This window comes from Euprymna scolopes, chromosome 2 (assembly GCF_053919585.1).
Source record: "Euprymna scolopes isolate OS-2025 chromosome 2, ASM5391958v1, whole genome shotgun sequence".
Classification (NCBI taxonomy): domain Eukaryota; kingdom Metazoa; phylum Mollusca; class Cephalopoda; order Sepiida; family Sepiolidae; genus Euprymna; species Euprymna scolopes.
This window is the reverse complement of record NC_136483.1, coordinates 128552923-128578170: the sequence shown is the minus strand read 5'-3', so window position 1 is coordinate 128578170 and position 25248 is coordinate 128552923. Positions and strand designations below refer to the sequence as shown.

The 25248-nt window shown below is 31.2% G+C and overlaps 1 protein-coding gene across 1 annotated transcript in view; it reads left to right on the top strand.

Moving 5' to 3' along the window:
* Positions 1-19294, top strand: part of LOC145296003 (uncharacterized) — a 57205-nt gene extending 37911 nt beyond the window's left edge. Inside the window, exons 2-3 of the mRNA XM_080142018.1 lie at positions 4169-4235; positions 18249-19294. Coding sequence (XP_079998144.1) covers positions 4169-4235; positions 18249-18529 — 348 coding nt within the window. The 3' untranslated portion in view covers positions 18530-19294. The remainder of the gene's footprint in view (positions 1-4168; positions 4236-18248) is intronic.
* Positions 19295-25248: the final 5954 nt, after the last annotated feature.

The window sequence follows — 25248 nt, the reverse complement described above, 5'->3', positions numbered from 1 at the left end:
CCCGTTCTTACAAAAATAATAACTGTGATACATCATCGTGGCTTTCTATTTCATTAAGAACACACCAAACAAATAACTCAAATTTACTCATAATTCTTGGATATGTTACTAATTTTAGGATCATTTTATATCATGTAACCCACATAATTGACCCCCTCTTACTAAAATAATCACTTTCAGACTACATATGGGCTGTTTATTTCATTATAAACACATATAGCTTACATGTAATCACTTTTCATATTTCTTGGATATGTTGCTAATTTCGACAATCGTTTTTCATGATTTAACCCACATAATTCCCTTCCTAGTAATGGTAGTGGTAAACATTCTCGGCTCAAGAAAATTGTGGACACTGGTGGCAGTGGCCAAAATGAAAGCATCCAACTTTCACATTGTCTTATAGTGGCAGCCATAGAATCCATTGGTTGTTATTGTTTGCAGTGTTTTAGCGCAATTACTTGCCTTTACAACTTCCGTGCATAGTGGTCAGTATTGATCATTGTAATTCAGTGGCAAGCACTATTATCTCGTGGTGGATATGACTGTTATCACCAGTAACTGGAGGATAGTGATTTTCTTAGGTGGTTACTTTCAGTTGATGACACTGACGGAAACTGGCAGTTATTGCTGTATTGAGGTTACTTGTGGGCACTGATTGCCTTAACAATTCTTTGTCATTCATCGAATGTTGGTGAATGGTAGCGATGATCAATGTAAAGTTTGCTGGTGTAGATATTATATCACACCATGTTTTGTAAGTATGCAGAATAAAGATGTGACATATTTGACATTATGTTCAAGTAAACTTATATAGAATACAGTGGGTATTGTTTAAATAATTGTTAAGTGTCTCCTACATTAAGACTAGATCAATAAATATTAAAGTATTTCAGCAAGGTCTGTATTCTGCGTGATGCAGATATGTATAAAGTGTTAAGAGTCTGAATGCAATTCAGCTTGTTTATGCACAATTTGTAAAAATATATGCTCTCTAAAAAACCTATTCATATTTGTTTTTTTGGAAATATTTTTTAATGCACCCAGTGAAAACCTGTGCAAGCTATGGTGACAATCCAAAAACCTTGCCTTTAGTATGTCATTCATGTACATTGTGGAAATTTTAAAATGAATTTTGAAACATTTAAACTGTTGAATCGCAAGTTATACTTAAGAAAAACCCTTTATTCGATCAATAACGTGTCCATTAAACTTCCCGTAAGAAATTGTTTATCAGTTTTATGTAGGAGAAGTAGAAGAAAGAAATCGCAGAAAAAAAAAAACAATAGAAAGTCTGCCGGTCATTAAAAATAGCGTCTTTGTTTACATATGGATGTTGGAGATTGATTGAACACTGAAGACAAAAAAGATGAAGATAAATGCAAAGTCGAACATGAATCAATAAAACATCCTGTAAGAAATTCTGTGAGTATTATTTGAGGTAAATATTCTGATAATCAGTGTCGTATTGCCGTTTGCTTTATGGCATCTTGTTTTGAATTTAACCATTCAAAAAATACCAGAAACTGATAATACCTTATTCTGAGAAATGCAAAGGGGACGGCCAATGGGATGAGCCATAAGATAGTGGCTAGTAGTGTGATCATAATGAATTTGTGGTCTCTGCGTTTGTCAAGCTTTTTTTTTAATTGTTCCTATTTTATTATGTGTAAAGATATAGAAGTGACCCAAATGACATTAATTAATAATTACTAATAAATACTCAAAGTAATATTGTGCTACATAGTTCAATACAAATTTAAAAAAATCACACTGTAAGAGCCAATCTTTAATTTCTTTAGTCTAGCATTTCTAGGCAGATTTTTTTTTCTTCCTTCCCCTGTTTCTTTAAAATTTTCCTTTTTGTACTTATTGTTTCGCTGACTTCTTCCTTTGGTCAAGAACCATTGCATATTGAAATCACTAAGAGTACCTTCCTCACACCATTACATGTATATTATTATAATGATATTCAAAAACAAGGCTACATCAAAGTTAGGTCATTCTCATATTCTTGACCAGGGTTACCAGATTGGCCTTTTTAAAACCAAATTTCACAAATATGGCTTTTCTTAAACAGTTTTGTCTTCAAAAATTGTATTTTGTTTTTTAATATTATAAAAATTAGTTACAAATCCATTGCTAAAAATTTCCTCATGAAATTTAAATCTCTCACTTGCAGTCATGAAACTCAAGCTGCCAGGCCTTTTATGAACACAAAACATTTGCCAATAATTTATAGTTTTTGTAGCATGTGATTCAACTGAAACTTTAATCATTCACATATCGTGAGTGTCGTTTAAGACATAAAAGGGAGCAAAGTGCTGTTTTATAAATTAAGAAAAAAAAAGTTAAAATATTAAAGTTTAAAAAATGATTAAAAGTTTATAAACAAAGATGATTTCACTTTTAAACTTTGGCAAATATTTTGCTTTCCTAAGTAGTTTGTTTCAGCCCAACGTGGTATCTATGTGGATCATCCAACTCCTACTCATTAAATCACTCAATCACCAAGTTTATCTTCATTCATCCATGTTCAGTTATAAAGCAACCAATAATTTTAATGTCCGATTGATTTGTCTTGTAGTTAGAGAATAAAGGAATCAAGTTAAATTTGATCCTTTTTTTTGTGATCACTTTAAATTCATTTGTTATTTTGCTGTACTATGTGGATTTTTTTTGTTCATATCCTATTTTTACTGATTAACGATTAATATTAGATTGTTTTATTTTCCATTTGCATCTACATCAGATTCTATTCTTACATAATGCAAGCATTGAGTAAACCAATCAAAGCTGGTAGCCTTGTGCCAAACTTGTAAAACAGAAAATGAAACTATAATTTGATTGAACAGGATATGAATATAAAACTCAGAACATGGGCGAAATAATAAATATAGAGATTGCTAATAAAATGCTTAATCTCTAACAATGTGACTTTTTCCCCAAATATTTGAAGTAAAGATAAAAACATAAATATGGCTGCTATTTTGAAAACTGGTTAAAAAGTGACATTCCTTCATTACAGAGTTTTAAGAACTTTTTAACATTTTGATTTTGTGTAAATATTTTTAAGTTTAAATAATTTTTCTTTTTAATTTTAGCAATTTTGTGATGAGACATGCCCCCCCCCTCTTCGTTATCATCTTGGTACAACCAAAAGTGCAATTTTTTCTTTCACTATGCTAACAGTTCTAGATCTCATTCTTAATAGTTTTCATTACCGAACCCCCTCCTCTCTCTGTTGCAACTACATACCTAGATTAACTATTAATATTAACCCCATGAAATTTGCATCAGTTCATTTGTTCTTCTGCTATTCTGCCATTAACAAACTCCTTTGTCTTTACATTCTATGCTACTCAGATTGGTATTTCTTTTCAAATCCTTTCCTTTCTTTTTGTTTGTCTATTTTTCTCTATCATATTTTCTTCCATCAGTGGGGGTGTTTTTTTTTGGGGGGGGGGCGTTTTTCTTATTTTTTTTCTTTTCTACTTTTTTTTTGTGCTTTTTTTAACTTCTATTTATTCTATTTCTTTTATTTGTTTCTTTTTCTGATTTCTTGCCCTCTTTCTTTGCCATTCATGCCATGACATAATAACCAAAGAATGAACAATCTAAAATGGTATTCGGTCTTTCAACTTAATCTTTTAAGTAATATCAATTTCAAAATATCATTTAAAAAAATGTACCAATAATTAAGAAATATTTTCTTTTGTTTTGTATTTAGCAGTAAAAAGCCCATTCAGTGTCATGCACAATTTTCTTAACTCTTTATTTGTAGATTTCCATTTCTTCTTTCCTGATTGAGAGAACAGGCAAGTTCTTATTTTTAAATAAGAACTTTTTGATCTGTCAATCAGGAAAATAAATGGAGATCTATGAATAAAGAGTTAAGAAAATAACGAACAAAGGAAGTTCCTTCTTGGATATAAAATAGTTCAGTTTTTCTATTATAATTATTAATTAAGTAGTAATATAATTCTGATCTTACTCCCCCCTCCCCTATGACAGCTGGTTTGCTAAAGGTGTTTCTAGTGTCAAACTTGTAATTCTGTCCAGTAGTTTTGTAGCTTATAAATGTCCAAAACACAGAAGAAATGGACATTTTATTTGATAAAATATTCAAGAGAATTTGATGTGTAAATATTTTTTTCTCTTTTCCCAGGGTGATTCACATCAAGATGAAGAAGAGAAAGGAAAACTTATTGATTTGATGGCAGACAAAAATGACGGTAAGTCAAATATTTGGCATCTTCAAAATGATATACTTTTATAATTCTGGAAAACACATTAGCAAATCTTACAAAACGTGAGAAAAAACATTAGTAGCATCCGAGGATCAGTTCTTTATAGATTACCTCAGTTAAAATCAACATAAGATTCTGAAGATTCGTTTGTTCACAGTAACCAAACCGCTCAAAAAATGCTCCCGTTGTAACAACTGTGACCATGAAATAGGACTGAAATTATGTATTCTCAAACCATACCCCAATCATAAAGAAAATCTGGTAACATTCCAAGAGTATTAGACTATCTCGGAATCTTATAATTAAGTTTGGTTTGTTACATTCACAATCTTCGCAAAAACTGCTGAATCTTTTCAAAATATTGCAAAACTTATGATCTGCTCTTGTAAAAACTGCTTCAAATCTATGATTAGTGATACTCTTCTAAATGAGGAAAATGAAAGAGCAGGAAATTCACTTGTAATGAAAGGATGAAAAATTTTATATTTTTGTTGAAGCTGATTTGCTGTGATAACCAATGCCTGATTAGGCCTGTTGTACATCTCAGACGTAAACTCTTCCAAAATGCACAAAAGAAATTTACAGATTAACACATTCAGATTTAGAGTATCAGAATCAAGCATTTTAAGTGACAAACGATTAAAGAATAAAATATCACATATTGATAAAAGTGTAGTTTCTGTTTGTTCTCAAACTTCTCCTCGGCTCTTAAAGACAGATCATCATAATCTTTTTATCCAAGTTACGTTATTTGGATCAAAAGGGGTACAATGATATGGTGGTTGTATTTGGACCTGTCATCTTTAAAAATAAATACTATTTTTTTACTTGATTTAATGTAGTATTTGAAAATTATAAAAACTATTTAAAAAAAAAATGGAGATGGTAATATGGGATTCAGAACTTGGACCAGAACTGCATAGAATTCATTGATTCCATGGAAATGTTATAAATTTACTGAAAACTGTCATTTTATATACCCCCACTTCTCACTCAATCAATGCTGAATACATCTTTGGCCTCGCCCTCAAATAGAATATCATAAAATTTAAGAGATAAGAATAAAAAGGGAAATATTGTATTATGGGCTCAGTGCACAGGAGCATAAGGTTTCTCATTCAATTTTTGGCAATGTTGGGTCTTTTTGCAAGTATGATCTAAAAATCTAAAAATTATAGTTTATGACGATTTCTAGATTTGATTGAGAAAGAACTTCTCTATAATATCATTCACAAAAGTTTCTTTTCGATGTTGATTAATGTTTTAGTCTGTCTTGCCGCATTCATTCTTGATTCTTTTCAATTTCAAAGAAGATCTTTCTCGCATCAAGTGATTTCTACTTTTGGAAAAATTGATTTCAAATTGATTTTTGTCTGTTAACAGACAATGTAATTGTAGTTTCAAAATGTTTTCCATTTTTCAAGACTGTTGAAGTGAACCAAATCTGCAAAATGTAATGAAGGCGCATTAATAATGCGCCGCATTATTATTTTTGGGTAATTGAGTTATCTCCCTTCTATCTGATAAGATAATTGAATTATCTCCCTTTGAGTAATTGCCTATATAAATAGGGTTTTTATTTTTTGGACGAAGTAAGGAATAAGAACCTTGACATCTTCACTGCAAAGAAAGATAAAAAAAAAAAAAAAAACATTACCTGCACTGTGTTTTTTTGTTGTTTTTTTTTTTTTTTTAAATAATAATAATAAAAACGAGTAATATTTACTTGTGGGCGAGATTTATTTTGTTTTTTTGTAGAGTGCGTTTATATATTTACATAACTTTTTTACAAAATATTTTGTGGGGGAGAGGATTTTTCTTCTGTTAAAAACATAAGACATAAGAATTGAGAATTAAGAAAGCTGGGTGGAATCGCGATAAACTGTTTATTAAATCAATGCCCAGCTGTATGATACCTGTTTAAATGTTTTTTTCTTTACATTAAAATCATACCTCATATTACTTTGTCCTTGTGGGGAGGCAAGCTAAAAAGAAATTATAAAAAAAGTTATAAAAACGTTTCTAAATAAAATTATGTATTTTATTGATTATTATGTCATTTTGATAAAATTGCCTCAGTTTACAAGGATTTCTTCATTTACTGCTGACAGGAAAGATCAGTGTCAATAAACATTTTATTTAGAAATATTATTTTTTAACCTTTAGTTTTTTGCTCTTTTATAGAAAACTAGCAGTTCAGCCCAGCTTTGTTCGGGCCTTATGTACTGTTCATAACTTTATGTGTATATGTATATATATATTAAAAAGTTTGTCCAGGTAACTTACATCTAAAATTTCAAGTGTTTAGACTCAAAATTGGTGGAGGAGTTTGGTAGAGGCTGCAAAGGTCAATTCTTTCAACTTTGACCTCTTGGCAGCAAAATTTTTGCCCCAAAACTGATTAAAAGGCTTGTTGCATGTTTGCATACCCTTTATATAAAATTTCAAATGTTTCGACCCAAAATTGGCTGCATAATTTGGTAGAGACCGCAGAGGTCAAATTTTTAACTTTGATCCCAATTTTGACCCCTTAACATTTATTGTTTTGGGCTCAAATCAAATTAAAGTTGGATCTATGTAACTTACATCTAAGATGTAACTTACATCTAAGATTTCAAGAGTTTAGATCCAAAATTGGTGAAGGAGTTTTCAAAAGTCAAATCGTTGAACTTTCACTCCTTGACAACAAAATTTCTGACTGAAAACCGATTAAAAAGATTTTCCCAAATCTCAATATCCCTTATGTCAAATCTCGAGTCCGTAGACTGAAAATTGACAGAGTAGTTTGGTAGGGAAATGCACGTGCACACACGCACACAGACAATTTCACTTTTATAGATATATAGATATGTTATAAAAAATATGTACGTTGTGATACTACACTTCATATTTATAGAAATAAAAATTATAAAAAAATAATGTAATTTTTAAATCTCACTTATTTCTCCTTAACTGAGATCAACATCCTAAATTTTAAATTCTTATGTCAGTTTTTAATGTAGGGAAAATCCTCTTCCCCACAAAAGGGTTTGTAAAAATCAATTTTGATCGCAAGTAAATAATAGAACTTGTTTTATTATTTACAAAAAAAGGCAATCCAAAGTTTAGTTTAAAGTTTTTTGTTGCGATATGATAATATAACTTGTTACAAAGTTTGCTTTTAAAGTTTTCTTGTCACAATATTTGTTTATAGAGGCAATGTGTGAAGGTCAAACCGATGTCGAGGAAAATGTGCCCTCTTTTATCTTTCTTTGCAGTGAAGTCTGCAGTTTTCTTATTCCCTACTTCATCCATTTTTTTTTTTTTTTTAATTTTTATACCAGGGCCAATTTGTTTAAGCACCATTGGTCAATAAAGAGTTCTGGTAAACAATATTTTATTGAAAAACTTATGTTTTTACAAACAAAAGACAATTCTTTGTTGATTAAAACATTTGAGATACAATTCTAAAAAAATGGTTAAAAATTTAGGAACCATATTTATTTGAATACAAAAAAAAATACAAAAAAAAAATCTTTTAATTTGTCTTGTCATATTAGATTCACTGAGTTTGGCATTCACATAAAATTGAAATGTCCAAATGATCAGTAACTTTTCAACATGTTAAATGAGTTGTTTATTTGGAAATGATATTAATGTCCAAAAGGCCGTGATAATTTTGACATTGTAAACAGAAGCCTCACCCCCTTTAAAAAAGCATCAGGTTCATTTTTTTAAAAGGAAATTCTTGATTGACAATAAAACAAGATAAACGAACCACAAAATCATTTTCTGTTGTGTTTTTTTATACATATCTAATATTATATAAAAGGAACTTGTGTATGAGTTTATTTTCAATAGACTTTGAAATGGTTGCACCAGTTTTTTTGTTTTTTTATTTCACACAAAAGTACTTGATGTGTCTGAGAGTGTTCTTATACAGATTTTTAATCAGAATGTGTCTGATAAGTATTGAAAATTGGTTAAAATCAGACTTTTGATTATCAAAGTTAACACTCATACAACCTAACATCACAAGTGCATTTGGGAAGTTTTATCACTGCACAAGTAGAAAAATCCAACCTATAAAATTAATTGAAGATTTTTTTATAAGATAGGGGTAAGTTCGAAATGAAGGTTTCTTTTTAGAGCGCAATTAAACCATGATACTTGACTTGTATGTTTAACTTTAATTCAAGTGTTTATGTAGAAATAATTTCATAAAATCAACAGTTGGTGCTTTTAATAAGAGGAGTGCATTCAGAATGAATTTGTTTAGAGCCCAATTGAACCATTTGCATTTTAAACTTTAATTCGAGCTATTTTATAAAATCAACAGTAGATTCTCTACAGTGCAATGTAGGCTACAATGTATTGTGGACTAAGTCACTGCTGGGAGGCATGTGAAGCTTTCATCTCAATACATTGCGGGTGGGGAGGGAATCCCTAACTAGAGCAGGCAATTAATCGATTAATGGGCAATTTCACCAATTTCGATGACAATAAAAGTATGGAAAGGTGAAACATTTGTTAATCCTCATTCGATCCCGGGCAACCTCAGGTGTCTCTGCTAGTATATATATATATATATATATATAAAAACTGGTGTGTTTCTGGCTTTTACTACAGCAGTGTTAAAGACCTACCTGCACTGCATAATAACTTGGTTAGCATCTTAGTTTGTATAGTGTTGATAATGATAATGAGAAAGGAAGACATTAAAGTTAAAATTTTTACAATTTCAATTTCCTTCTCGTGTTTATAATATTCCCACTTTAAGTTGCAAGGTGAATAAGTGCTTGGGAAAATAATGAGGAGCAGGTATTTGGATATTAAAATCTATTCCCACCAAAGGAAGCACGGTGAGAAAGAAACATGTTTTATGTGAGTATAAAGAACTAATGAATATAGTAATTCAAGATGGAAGTGTCTGTCAAAGACACTAACTCTAATAACATTGAACTTACCTTTCTTACTCCCACTTATGAAAGATACAGAGTAGACAACACTTTCCATTCATGGTAGGGGACTTGGAGAAGGAAAAACTTTAAAATAACACAGGTCCTTCTCTCCACTCATCTCAGCATTATTTCGAATCAACTTGAATTTCCTCTTGCTAGTGCATTTAAATGTAGTTTACAGTAAGTGCGGTTGGAAATTGTGCAACCCTTGCTTTACTATAAACTCCTCATAGTATAAGCAGCTGTTGAGAAAGTATTCATTGTCTCTCAAGATGGGGTGGGGGTCAACCAAAGTTATGCTGAAGCTCCTTTCCTCATTATTTTTCTAAAACTAAGTAAATGAAAAAACTGAATTCAGCATTTCAACTTGACGTCAATTTATGGCGTTGCCTTTCGGTTTAATGTTTGTCTAAAATGGAAATCTTGTCTTTTTGTTTTTATCTAAAATGAAAATTCTTTTGTAAATGAAATTTCTGTTAGGCATTAATTTTTGTCTGAATTGAAAAATAAGATGGGTTAAAATTGTTATTCCTTTTACTACTACTACTACTACTACTACTACTAATACTACTACTACTAACCAAGTATGTCATAGCAAGATTACTAAAAACAAAACATGAACTTCAAAATCATTGGGCAGAATTGCATCAAATATGGCATGAAGCATTCTTGGCATAGGATGGCTATAATTCTTCTACTACTACTACTACTACTACTACTAATAATAATAATAATAATAATAATAATAATAATGGATAATAATAATGAAAACTGCAGAAATATTAAGGATAACCCTAGAATGCGGAGACTGACACCACACATGAACTACAGACACAAACTGGACATGCAGAAAATGCTACAGATGTAAAATAGAAAGGAACATGAAATCATGAAAACTGAAACGGCATAATTGTTAGGTACCTTATGTGCCCTTGCATTCCAACCAATTCAAAAAATTTTTTTTTTTCGTATAAACTACACCAAATAAATGAGGGTCAAGGAGGATGGAAAGACTAAGGAGAGAAAGCACTGGCCAGACCTCTGCTGAATGAGTGCAAAGAGGACTGGGACCTTGGGGAGGCTTTTTGCCATTAAAATTCCAGTGAAGATCAATGCCAATGTTGCGATAATGCCGATTCTTTTTTAAACGTTATTGAAAGAGTTGGAGAATACTGGAAATCTAGGGGGATTTGTCGTCACTCAGACTCCAGGGAACATAAGTTGTGATCAAAGTTGTTATTTTTGATGATGACTTCTGTAACTCCTCCTACTATTATCAGGTTCGCAAGAAAGTTTTTGTGGTTTTTAACTTTTAAATTCAGATGAACATATCTCTGCTCAAGCAAAATATTAATGGTCAAAATAGGCACCATCGGAATCAACACACTTTTGCCAACGCAAAACAATTGCGTATTTTTATGCCAGTAATGTAAAACATCTTGCATTCTGATGGCAATGAAGTTAGTGAAGGCGTTTTTTATATTGCTTAGGTTTCTGAAGAATTTCTCATGCAGAAAGCTGTCAAGATGCTTGAAAAAGTGGTAGTTGATAGATGAGATGTCTAGAGAGTACGGCAGAAGAGGCAGTTTTGTAGCCCAATTCATTTAACTTCTGCAAGGTCAGTTTACCAACATGCAGTCGAGCATGGAGGAGAATTGGACCTTTTCTGTTGACTAATGCTGGGTGTTGTTGTTGAAGTTTCTGATGCATTTCATCCATTTGTTGACAGTATTTCTTTGCCGTAATGTTTTGCCTGGATAAAAAAAAAAAAAACTAATAGATGAGACCAAACAATCAGTATGACTTTCTTTTGGTGCAACTCTGGCTTCGGGAAGTGTTGTGGAGCCTTGTCAACGTCTAACCACTGAGCTAAGTATCGCCGGTTTAAATAGAACCCACTTCTCATCGTCAGTTACAGCCTGGTCAAAAAATGGGTCGTTCTTATTGTGTAAAAGGATAGATGACATTTTATAACAGGGTTTCTTTTGGTTGTCGTTCAATTCATGAGGCACCCATTTATCAAGTTTTTTTATCTTTCCAATTTCTCTCAAGTGGTTGAAAATTGTCGTATATGTTGCATCTAATTCAGACGCAAGTTCTCAAACAGTTGTGTGTGGATTATTTTCGACTAAGGCTCTTAATTGATCTTTGTCAACATCTGATGGCCACCACTACGTTCATCATTTTCAAAACTCCTCGCTGCCACAAAATTTCTTAAACAATCATTGTGCTGTGTGTTCGGTAGTGGTTCCTGGGCCAAATGCTTTGTTGATATCACAAGCTTTTTCAGCAGCTTTTCGGCCTAGCTTGAATTGAAATAAAAAGATTGTGCATCTTTTTTTTTCATCTGTATTCAACGTTCTGAAAAGAAGACATACTTGTTTTGAAACAATTGTAATTTAAACAATTAGACAGAATGAGATATGCTCTTTAAGATGATATATATGTTTTGATGAAAACTTATTTGAAAAAACATCATTTGAAATCAAAATTAAAAATTCTGCAAGAACTTTCTTCTCAACCTAATAATAAATACTTGAGCAAACTTTGCAAAATTCCACCAAATTTTCCATGAACAATTGTCAAAGACAGGACAAAATTATGATCTTACTATTTTCACTACTACAACTGCTGACTTTTTCCACAATACTTCCCAACCTCACCATTAATAGGAAAAACAACTTCCTAAAGATTAAACCCAGTACCCCAACTTCTAACCTCGGTCTCCATTACCAAGTGTACTTCTCCAACCTCAGGTGTCTTTGTTCCAACCTTCCTGAGGTTGAAATCCAATTATGAGAGACCTAACCAGACGAACTCACTTGCTTTCCCAATGCTAATGGTCAATTTGCCTTTTATATCATTTTTGCCTTGAACTGTGCACCATTCTGTCTCCGCTGGGATCCATTGTCTATTTTATTGTCATGATTAAGATTAAAACAATGTGTAACAAGACCTCAGATGTTCCTCTCCATCACACTGTATCGATACTTGATCGATGATTGGGATAGTTTCCATTCATTCATCTCTGAAATATCCTTATACTCTATATTCAAAAAGGACATAGCATCCGATTTAACAGATTGACTAACAGTTGGTATTGGCAGATAAATACCCTCCAGCTGAAACCTAATAATCAATCATGGTACACTTCTGAATGTGCTGCTGCCATTGCACTCAGAAATCACTTTTTTAATTGCTTTAAATGTTCAGAAATTAAAACTGCCTTTAGGTATGCTCACAGCCACTGACTTACAGAAAATGCAAGTTTTTTGCCTATACTCTAAAAACTAAAGTAACTGAGCAGAGGTTTGGTCCCCACAAGTTTTGGCATATAACAAACATAATCAACGGTCCTGATGTGATTACATCAGCATTCAACAAAACCAAACTCTTCACCAAGAACTTTTGGATTAAACTCCACCCTATGTGATCAGGGCTGCCTACCCACTGAATTTCCTCTCAAAACTGAAAATATTCTATGTAACATCCATATGAGACGTTGTTAGACTTATCAAGAACCTTGATTCTAGCAAAGCAACTGATCCTGACAACATTTCATAGTGATCAAAAAGCTGCAACTGGAACTAACTCCTATACAAAGTTGTTTAAAAGATGCCTTTTAGAATAAATGCTTCCCAACTCTCTGGAAAACCTTGACAGTCTGCCCAGTATTTAAAAATATGGGAGATCATTCCTCTGCTTCTCAGTACAGATTAGTCAATCTCCTGCATATTATGAGTAAGTTATTTGAGTCTGTGATAGAGAACCACTGCAACAAAAATAACCTATTCAGAGACATGCAATATGGTTTCTGTTCTGAGAGATCAACAGTTGATGTGCTGACGGTAATATCACACAGGATTAGTGAATCTATTGACAGTGGTTTCATTTCTAGAGCAATAGCTCTTGACATATCTAATGCATTATGTGTATGTATATATATATATATATATATGAGAGAGAGAAGACACTTTATGTGTGTTTGTAAATTCCATGGATTCTAAAACAGCTGGGCTGAAGTTTTTGAAATTTCACACAAATGTGCTTTGTGTCTGGCAGTGTTCTTAAATAGTTTTCTATTGGAATGCCTTTGATGTATCAAAAATAAATAATCGAAAAATCTGATAAATGAAGGAACAACCAACGTTAACGCTTACATACTCCGAAATCACAAGTTCATTTGAGACATTTTATCATTGCACTAGCAGAAGGGCCTAGCATATAAAATCAAAGGTAGGAGCATATTCAAAATAAATGTTTTTATTCTGACTATAATGGAACCTTTGATTCAAGCCATTATATGTAAAAATAATTTCATAAAATCAAGATTAAATTCTCTACAGTGCAATGTAGACTACAATGTTTTGGGATTGTCACTGCGGGGAAGCATGTGAAGCTTCCTCTTGGTGCACTGCGATGGGTCCCCGACTAGAGCAGGCAATCTGGATTTGATTTTTAAAAAATGGGCAATTTCACCGATTTTGATGACAAAAGTATTACAAGTGTGTAACATTAGTTAATCCTATTTCAATTCAGGACAACATCTGATCAGGAGCCTAAAGTTGAGGTGCACTCTTTCGTGGCCATCAAGCAAGTCCTTTCTATTTATTTTATAAGATTTGTAATCTCTCCCTTCTCTAGGCAATATTACCATTTCTCCCTCTATTCTCTTTCTCATAATCCATATCTCTCTTTAATTCTCCTTTTTCTTTTTTTCTTCTGAAATCCTTTTCTCTCTTTCTCGTGAGGTCTTTTCGTCTTTCAAGTTAATTCTTATCACCTGCACTTAATATAAAACACAAAGCCTATTGCTGACATCCCTATGGATGTCGAGCCAGACCCCATATCGCCAAATGTCCACTTTACTTTGAGAAATTATTTTTTCTCACATCATAATGAAAACACATTTTATCATTTTTTCCAAAATCTAGACTTCCTTAAACCTCATGTCAATCATTCCACCTAAAAGCAAGGTAATTTGGTACTGCCTGGCGCATGCAACAGCATTACACATCAGGTATTTTTTTTCCTTTCAAACTTTTAAATCAATATCAACCTGACGCATGCGTCGCCAATGGCATTCAGATCTTAACATTTTATGCCTGCTAATGGTCAAGGTCCGAAATAAACTGGTCTGATGTTTTTTTGAAGTCCAATCTTCAACTGCATTCTTTTCAAAGTGAGAGAGAAAGAGTAATAGAAACTCTTTCTCTCTCACTTTGAAAAGAGAGAAGAATTGTATTGCAGTGAACAGTGTAGAAAGAAGAAAACAGAGACTGAAATATTATTTTGTTTTTTAAATCATGGTGTCAGCTAAGCAAGGTTGTGTGCTCTGATAGCTTTTACGCAGTTGTTAGCTAGTAGTTGTCCCTATCACTTTGCAAAATTCCCTACTTTAATATTTGAAAAATTACAAATTTTATTCAGAAAACGTTTTTGTAAATATAAAATAAAATCTTTTCCATTTATTCATAAAGATAAAGATTTTGGTAATTTTGATACAAATTTATTCATAAAAAATAAATCAATTCGCCTTTTCACTTCAAATTTAAAAATAGATTGCAACTTGTTGAAAATCAAGTCTAAAGAACTTTGAACACAAATGCTAAATATCTTTCTTGCAAATAAAACAATGTTCCAAAGACTTATATTAATATTAAAATCAAGATAATCATTGAATTTCAAAACAATAACAACTAATAATTAATAAAATGTCTTTTTTGAATATTCAAATATTCAATATTCAAATTAGTTAACCTTGCAGCTGACATATAAAACGTTAAAAAAAAAAATAACAGAACGATTTTGTAAGCAACAAAAAAAAAATGCCACATGGTGGATGCGAACTCGCAAAAGTTAAGTTTATAAACGAATATGTTATCGACTGGACCACGACAAGACATTTTATGATGTTGCAAATTTAGCTTTTTAAATGAAACAACAAATTTACAGTTCGTATATGCATGATTAAGAAACAGTGTCGAAAGCAAGGTTTTTACTTGACTCCTCCTTCAAACAAAACATGAAATAATTGACAATGTTTTTCTAATTTTTCACTATTATGTGTCCGAGAGATCACTTTTTCTAATGATATCATGTTCGGGCTTGTTTGATGCAAATGACAAGTTTTTAATGGACATACAAACACATGTACGGCACAATCACGTTGACACACCAGTTCTCGCCAAATTACAAAAGTTGTAGATGGCCTATGCCCCTGCAGGGGCTCAAGGGCTATGGATGGACAAACACATACACACAAATGGCTGTGATTTATATAATAGATGGTACATCGATTGAATTAATTTGATTTTACAGTTATTTGAGAAATAGGCCCAACTTTTTCATTTATTCATTTAATATCGTTTGATATTGAGCAACCAAAACTTAATATTGTAACTATAACTGCACCAATTACTGGCAGTCTAATTGATGATAGTAATCTGTTATAACAATAATAAATTATTGAAAGACTATCCAATTTGGTAAAAAAAAAAGTATTGACTGGAAAAGTTTCCTCTAAGAGTGATGAAGTCCTCAAAACATCACCATTTTATTCAGAAATGAACATCTTTTCACATATTTTAAATAATAATGTACATGATATGTTTTAAGATTTTTAGGAAAGTAATGATAAAAATGTTAATGCTATGAAATAACCATTTTACGTCAGATTTTTTTTTTTTACCCCTACAGTATTTAGAAGCTCATTACCAATCAATTGGAAAACAATTTAAAAAAAACAAATCTTACTTATGGTTGGGGTACAAAATAAACTGGTCTGTTTTTTTTTTTTTAAAAATAACACTTCAACATGGCATGTTTTGAAGATTTTTTTCTAAATATTTTTCATACCCCGAATACTAAGTAAATGAATGTTTTTATTTTTGTGTGTTAAAATAATTCTGTTAATTTTTTTCTTTTAGTACCATTTGTTGGGCTCTGCTCGATAATTTCAAACATTTTTCAGTGAAAGTTAACGGAAAAAAAATAAGATTCTATTCTTTGTGTGTGCGAATAGCCTAAAAAGTACCTAAAAAAAAAATTTTTTAAAAAAGAAAAAAAATGGGATAATTTTACATAAAAAAAATTTAAAAAAAAAATTTTCACATAAAAAAAATAATAATAATAATTTTCACATAAAAAAAATAATAATAATTTTCACATAAAAAAATAATAATTTTCACATAAAAAAAAATCACATAAAAAAAATTTAATGTATAATGACCCATTTCTTGTCCATTCTTGTCCTTTAGAGCAGTTAGTATTCTAAATTCTTGATATTTTTTCAATTTAAAAAGTTAGTATATTTATTAAAAATTATGCTTACCTCTAAATATAAGTCAAAGTAACAAGCCCATCTCCTAAAAGTGCCTCCCCTGAGCCTGTCGTATCATTAACCTTAAATCTGAGTGATAAGTTCCACCTCGAAAAAAATCCCCTTTTGACCCTACCACTAACCCTAAGTCTGAATGACACTCTGACCCTACCACTTCATAACTCTACCATTAACACCAAGTCCGAGTAGCAAGACCCCCCCCCCCTCATCGTCACAATAATTTTTTTTGTTGTTTTTTTTTTTTCTAAGTTTTTAGGGTGTTCATACATAATTGCTACCTACCACTAACCTGAAATCCGAATAGCAAGCCATTTTCTTCTACTTAAAAACACATTGTAGGGAAAAAACGATTTAAAGTATATGGTTAACTGCCCTAAAACGTTAGAATGGCCCTAAAATCTAAGATTATATTCCATTAAATTTATATTTTTGTTGATTTTTATTTCTCACAAGTTTATTTTTAGTGTTTACATATGTAATTGCCTAAAAATATATTTTAGGATGCCAGGTGAGAGCGATTTAGGTGTTAATCTACAATAATACCAAAGAAATCATACGATATATTAATTTCTAACAGTTTTATTATTAGATTTCAGTATTGTGTAGATTAAATTTAACTTTGAGTTCACTAATTTCTTTCTTTTTTTATGTAATTGCAACACATTTATGTGCATTTACTGCAGATTTTTTGGAAACCATTAATTTCTGGAGATTTTCGGTGCCATATTCAGATTCCTTGCACAAAAATACACATGGCAAGTTCATTGTTTTATTTTGTTTTAACAAGACCCTAACATTTTTACCGAAAAAGTAGTGTCAAAAATGTGATGAAATGCATATGGTCTAAAAGAAAGAAAAACATTCAAATGTGCAAGACACAAAAATAGTCATAACTTCCTAAATTAGACATTTTTAAAATTTAAGATTATTTCTTAGAGCATCATTGCATGTCATTGAGATATTTAAAACAATATCAATTTTTTCATGTGTGATGTAGACTGTATTTTTTACGCACTAGTTTTCACACAATTTATGACCAAGGATTGTTCACTTGCAAAAACAGGTAGTTGTCCCGAGAGTCCAGGTGACAACAGGTCTTTTTAGATTTCCAGCACATTTCACTTCACCATTACAAATCATTTTGATTTCTAGCAACTGCTACCTACGATTGAATTTTTGCTTGTGGGTTTTTATGGAATTTGAGTAACACTAACGGTCCTCAGTATTGCAGTATATTTTGTGTTCTTTCAGTAGTGTTCCCTGAAATCTCCTCAGATTTCCAGTACTCTTCACAAAAGCCAATTAATTTTTTGCTGGCACTGACCATTGGTCTTTTCTGGAATTTGGGTGGCAATAAGCCTCCCCAAGATTTCAATGGAGGTCTGGTTTAGTGCTCTCCCTCTTCAGTTTTTCTGATATGATATTTACTTGTTTACACACAAGGCATTAACAGTAATTGCTCAGTTGCATTAGGAAGTGGTGTTCCCTGAGTGATAACAAATCTCATCAATAACTGTTGCAAATTACTTTGCATTATTGCCACAGTCGTTTACCATTGATTTTTCACTGATAACAACCAGTGGTTTTTGTTTGGAATTGTAAGTGCAATCCCAAGATTGCAGTACTCTGCGCTTCTAGTAAAGATGCACTTCTTCCTTTCACTCCTTGCGCAAGTTGTATTGTTATTGATTTTTTTTTTTTTTTTCTATGTTGCAGATACGTCGTCAGGGGAAGGAGATAAGACGTTCAAGAAACCTGTCAAACGTGCAGGGGACACACCTTTGGACCTGACAGTTTCAACATCTAAGAAAAGCAAAGATGATGACCCCGACATTGATGATTCAGAGCTGCCAAATTCCAACCTGATACCATACAATGATGATGAAGATGATGAGGAGGATGAGGAAGATGAGGAAGAAGATGATGAGGAGGATGAGGAAGATGAGGAGGAAGATGATGAGGACGAGGATGAAGATGAACCTGAGGAAGAGACCTAAAGCACTCAAAATCTGGTGTGTTTAAAAACAAAATGAACTGTCCCAGTTGTGCCTATTATTTTCATGTACGGCCAGTGGTTTGTCTCGCTGTTGGCCGTCTTCGGGGAGAAGCAGGACTTCTATGTGTGCTGGAGCTGTTTTTTTTAATCTTTACAAAACGTGGTAGCCATTGGCTGAGGGATGACTATGACCACCACCACACAATGCATTCTCCTCCTCTTCCTCCTTCTGTTCCTCTCCTATTTCATCCCTTAAATTCCTCCTCCTACCACCACCATTTTTCAATTTTTACTACTACTACAATTTAACAGTCTCTTAGAGAGGCCAGCAATTCAACCAACGAACCCCATCCCCTCATTTTTTTAATGTTTTGCAAACCTGTGAATTGATCACATCTATGTTTGTCTGTCTGTGTGTCTATTGACAAAATCTATTCTTCATGTCTGTGCCATGTACAGAAGAACAAAATAACAGCCACAAAGAATCCTCAGTCACATTTAGCAAAAAAAAAAGAAACATTTCATATTTAATTCTTTAATTAAAATAAATTCATTTTTTTTTTTAAGAATTTTTTGTTTTAACAGAAAAATAAAACTCAACCATTACATTCATTAAAAAAATTGTTACATTTTTCGCTTTTTAATTAATGTTTTTAAATTATGTGGATGAAAAATTTATTTTATCGTAAGAATTTTTAGACTAATTATTTTGAAAAATTAAACCAGTTTTTTTTTTTCCTTAATAAAAAATCTTGTAATTTTTCAACTTTTAATTGTTTTTCATTAAAACAGAAAATTTTGTCATTTTTAATTTAAAGCACTCAAAGTTTTGTTAAAAAGAAAGTTGTTTAAATTTTTAAAACTGTAAAAAAAAAAAAAAAAAAAAGAACTTATGTAATTTTTAAAATATAAAAAATTCTTAATTCAGTTTTTCTGGAAAAACTTTTTGTTTACTTTTAAAAAAAAGGAATAAAAAGAAAAAATTCACTCAGAGACATTTAAAAAAAACAAAGGATTTTATTATTTTTTCAGTAGAATAATTTATATGCCTTTTTTTTTTCTTCTAATAATTTAGGTGAAAAACCAAAAGCTTCCTGGTTCAGTCTACAAGCAAACTCAGCCCAACGTAAAAATGTCTACAATCATTGGTTATCAGCATTACTGCCATTGAGTCTATATTCCATTCACATTTTCATTATATCATCATCAGCATTTTAATATCACAGTACATACCATACATATCTGTGTCGTATAGTGTGTGTCATGATCAGTACAGACTGATTACCGACGTCCAAATTTTGAGGTTGATATGCCGTGTATACCTACTATCTTGAAAAGACAATTACTATATATATATATATATAATAAACATGGAGAATCAACTTTTAGAAGTCAGAGCAGATTGAAATAAAGATAATAATTGCATATACAAAAAGCTCGTTATCCTTTAAGATAGCGCAGTATAATAGTAATAAATACTCACAATGACAGTTTTATGCTGCTTGCAATTTTCACATAATTTTCACATTGCTTCTGTGCAATATCAAGGTTGGTGGTGAATTGACGGTGATAACCAAATGTTTTATTAAAATTAAACATCGTCCATATGTAATCAAAGGTGCAAGAAATGCAGTTGACAGCACTTTTTTTGTTATTTTGTATTGTTTTTTTTTTTTTTTTAATTTTAGACCTATGACTTCATCTCTTCTTTACTTCAAAACAAAAAACATTTAACTTCTAAAAATGGATATCCTTTTAGTTAGAAGTTTATAACAAATTTGACTACTATTTTGTACATTTTAATACAAATTTAAACATGAGTTTGTATTTAAATGTATGTTATAGATTTTATGGCAATCAAATTTATCATAAAACATAAAATGTTGAAATAAGCCAAATTAATTTCCTTCTTATCTCTGTTTTGTCGGAACAATTATATAAAGGTTTGAATGAAAGTCCTGTCCATTTCCTCATCTCAATTAAAAAAAAAAAATCTCAGATTGATTTAATGTAGTGCCTATTCTTGATTACCTTGAATTCCATGATCATATTTCCTCATTTTAGATATTTTTTTTATATTTTATTTTTTTAGTCAATGCACTCAAACAAATGATTTGGAAAAGCTTCTAAAGCAATAGTAATCTGTTTGTGCAATGTTTGGAGAATATGATCAACAGTTCTATTGTATTGAAGTTTGACCCATGTTAATTCATTCTGCAGATTGTCATCTCAAATTCTGTGTGCGCTTCACATTACATGTTTTGAGGCGTTTTCCATATATAGCAAATATAATTGAGAATTTTTAAACATTTCCAACTAGAGACTGCTGAAAGTTTAAGCATATCTTTTTTAAATCAGTAAAAGCAGAGAAAAAAGATGTTTTCAAATATTAAGGAAAGACAATTTTTTCTTATTCATTTCACATTTGAAAGCAGGTTTGTATTCAGATTGTGAAATATGGTAGAATTAACAGAATAAAAAAAAACTTATATACTTTTACTTAACTGTATGTGTGTACATTAAAAATTATCAAAAAATATTGGATAGAATTTGAGAAAAAATAAAATTAATTTCTTACTCGTATTTCTGAGTACATGTTGATGCAGTGCTATTATGCATTTTTAAGCTATTAGATTGTACAAGATTATCTCCCTTCTAATATGAAGACATCATGCAGTTTTTTAATTAAGAGTTTGTTAACTCCAAATAGTAAATTCTTTTTTTAATTCTACTCAATAATTTTTGGTGTACACTAAATACTTTTCACTGATAAGTAGATTAAGTTTTTCTGTTAATCATTTTGAACTGCCATACTTCACTTGAATAAGAACCTGAAAACCTCTTTTTGTTTTGTTTTAGGTTTGCATTTCTAAAGAAAATATAACTGAATTTCATATGACTCGTGTCATCTTTACTCTGAGATAGTTTCCCACTTTTTCTACACACAAAATAGTTATTTTTCATTGGCATGATCTCAGTCATTTGGTTTTGATGAAACCCAAAGTTTAATATATATTTAATTACTTTTTGCCGAATATTTAAAAAAGATGTTTTCAAAAATCTCTGATTTAGATTTGACTTCATTTATCTCTCTTTTTTCTAATTAAGTTTCTTTATAAAATAAAAAGCATGACGTTTGTTAAGCAAGGTTTATTTTAAACTCAATTAAATCTTGAATTAAATCAAGCATTAACTTATTTTACTTTTCTTCTTGTCATATTAAAATGACTTTCTTTTCTAATGCAAAAATATAAGTTGCAATATAGAAAAAGAAATTATTGGAAAATGAGTAAAGCATTGGTTGTTTACCTCTGCTAATCACTACTGCTTGAATAATGTAAAAAATCATAATTATAAATTTTAGGTTAAAAAAAATACTGAGTGTACATTTAAGTATTTGTAAAAAAAAATTAAACTGTCATCATCACTTGGACTTGGAGTCATCAGTGCTTATTTTGATGTAAATAACTGTTAATCCAAACTTTTTACTTTTTGCTCAAAATTTAAAAGATATTTAGGTATTTACAAAAAGAAATGAAGTTTTAACTAGACTCTTCAAAAGAAAATTAAAATCTGGCTTAGTCAGATTTCTATGCTCATTTCTAACTTGATATAAAATTTCATGAAAAATGGAAGAATTTTGATAAAATCAGAACACTAACACAATACTAAACAGTAATAAAAACATGTTTGTCCGTGCAGAAGAGAAAAGAAGGCCAATAAGATTCATTGAAGTTGCATAGAAATGACGCCACTTGGTTGTTGGCCAATCATAATCTGTCCAAGGTGGAATCCATGGCATTTAACTAAATCAGTTTGCTCTTGTCATGCAGTCATGGGCCAAAGAATTATAAAAGACTCTTCTGCCTGAAATTCAAGCCCACCAGCAATTATGATGTCTGGATCAATTGATTCATTGCACATAATTATTTATGCTGCTGTTTGTTTTTGTTTTAGTTTCTTTCATTAATGTTATATCTTACCTATATGCATGCTGCCTCACAAAAACAGGAATTTTAGCACAATTGGTGTGTGCGTTGGAAATAGAAAACTGTTGTTAATAAAAGAAGAAAAGGAAATGTTGCATGAGATCTTCATAATGTCTCTTCTGTGACTAGTGCAATGACAAAGACTGTCTAACTAACTTCTAGTCAGCCTTTAGATGACTTCAAGCATCCATCAACAGTTTTTTTAAGGATTTTATATTTGTGACTTCTCTACGTAAATGAAGCTGATGTAACGGTAAACTCCAAACAGTAGCGGCAAACATTGCGTTGAGATCTGGACATTTTGGGAGACATTCTTTTGGTTCATCGACATTGGCGGCAACAATATGTATGTGCATTTTAACCTATTACTTTGTTTATATTGTGAAACATTTGTACACTGTAAAATGCAAGTTGGCCTAAATCTAAATTTCCTACTGGGGGGGGGGGGCAATGTTACAAATAAAAAGAAATAATTTAAGAAAAAAAAATTTTTTTTACTGTTTTTGTCAAAAGAATTTTGACTTATTATTCATCCGTTTGGTTTTAATGAATAAAATTAATTTTCTTCATGAAAATGAATATTACTATTACTAAGTGTCAAGTTTAATTCATTCTACATTTTCAATCAACTTTTTTAACTGAATGCATTTTCATTCGTCTGCTGCATTTGTTGTTCATACTTGCATGACTGCTAATTTGTTTTATTTAATCGAAAAAAAAATCACTTCCCAATATTAAAAAAAATATTTAGTTTGCTCATATTATGATTATATTTTTTCTTTTTATAATAATTTTGGGGGAAGGGCATCCTCCATGCAACACAAGCTAATTGCACCAATCTTATGCAGATGTTATAACTCTACTGCAGACCTGACACTTGCGTTTTTGTTTTTGTTTTTAATTTATTTTATTATTATTATTATTATTATTTTTTATTTTTTTTTTTTTTAAGCATCTTTTTCCATCCAAATAAAATAATAAAAGGAATCAGCCACTCAGTTCGATTCAATTGTAAACACCAATTAAAGGCAGAGATGAAAAACACGATAGAAGAAAAACTGGTTTTGAAAGTAAAAAATCAAACTACAAAAGAAAAGCATCAAAATTCAAATGCAAATATCAGCATTAACAAATCCTGTTTCTCTACCACACCTCCCACCCTTTCATGATTTCATGATAACAACTCAAATCTTTTTCTCATTCTCACCTACACTTGTGCTTTTTGAGATGAGACTGTCTACTCATTTTGTTATTTTTATATTCAGTCGTTTCGCCTCATCTTTACTGAAATTTTGTAAAATAAACATTTCTTTTATTATGATATTGAAGACTGCCCTAATTACCTCAAATTTAGTATAACTCTTTAATATACCTCTAATATATATATATATATATATATATATATATATGTAATGGTAGTTTTGAAATTGATACACCAGCATAATTAAGAATGAAACGAGGAAACTGAACATTTTTTTATATGTTCAACTTTTTATTTTTCAAAAACATTCTCAAGGTCATTGATTTGAAATTTGTTGCACCTGGAAAAAATGTTTTTGCTTTTTCTTTTTAAAGAATAAGCATCAAAATTTTAAATATATAAGAAAAGGCTTGATGAACATAGACATTAAAAATGACAATTTCCTAAATTTCTCTCATATATTACGATGGTCAACAAATTTGTCTTCATTTTTTTTCAACTGATTTAGTACAAATTTGATGCATTAGAATCCAAAAATCACATTCATTTTGCTCAATCAGGTCAAGTTTTCAAGCTATGGCCACATGTCATTTTTTACATTTTTTTTTTTTTTTACATGTACACTGTGGAGTATTTTATAAGATTTTATAAGTTGGTGGTGGGTAAACTGCCGTGTCAAATAATTCTTTTGATTGAAAATTATTTTAATGACAAGAAGTAATCACTTGGAACTATTGGATTTGAATATGTTGAAAAGGGGTTCAGTTTGAAAGCCATAAACCTCAAAATCTTCCAAAAAATTGGTACTCAGCATACACGAAGGAGTGACCTGTGCGGGAAGAATTGGTGCAAAGAAAGGAACATCATCGATAACCCTCTGGTGGACAGACAGAATACTCTTTCTATTGCTGCATATCAAGCTTGGCTTAATCAAGCAATTCACCAAGGCTCTCGACAAGGATCGTGACTGCTTCACTTACTTGTGCCAGGATTGACCGTGTAGAAGTTCAAAGCTAGCATCTTTGACAATCCTGAGATCCAGCAGCTCATCAGAGTTCGAAAACTCAATGAAGTGGAACTGAAAGTATGGAAGGCATTTGTTCTACTGGTGAAGAATTTTCTTGACAAAAAAAGTTAAAATACGCAGAACTTTTCAACAACATGCTGACTACTTTCAGAAACCTGGGCTGCAACATGAACGTCAAGACGCACTACTTATTTTCACATAATACATTTTGTGAGAACCTGGGTTCAATGAGTGATGAGCAGGAGATGAGATTTCATCAGGAACTAAAAGAGTTGGAGATCAGGTATTTGGGAGGCAATCATGATGGCTGACTACTGTTGGAATCTGAAGAGAGACCTCCCTGCTGCTGAGCATTTCAGGAGTTCAAAGAATGGAAGGTCAAGTCCTAAAGTTTGAACAATGGTCAAGCAACATGCAATTTAAATGTGCTTATTTTTACAGTAATCAATGTTTCTGGCAGATAATGGTATGTTGTTAGCAAAACATTTTTTTTTCTAAAAAAC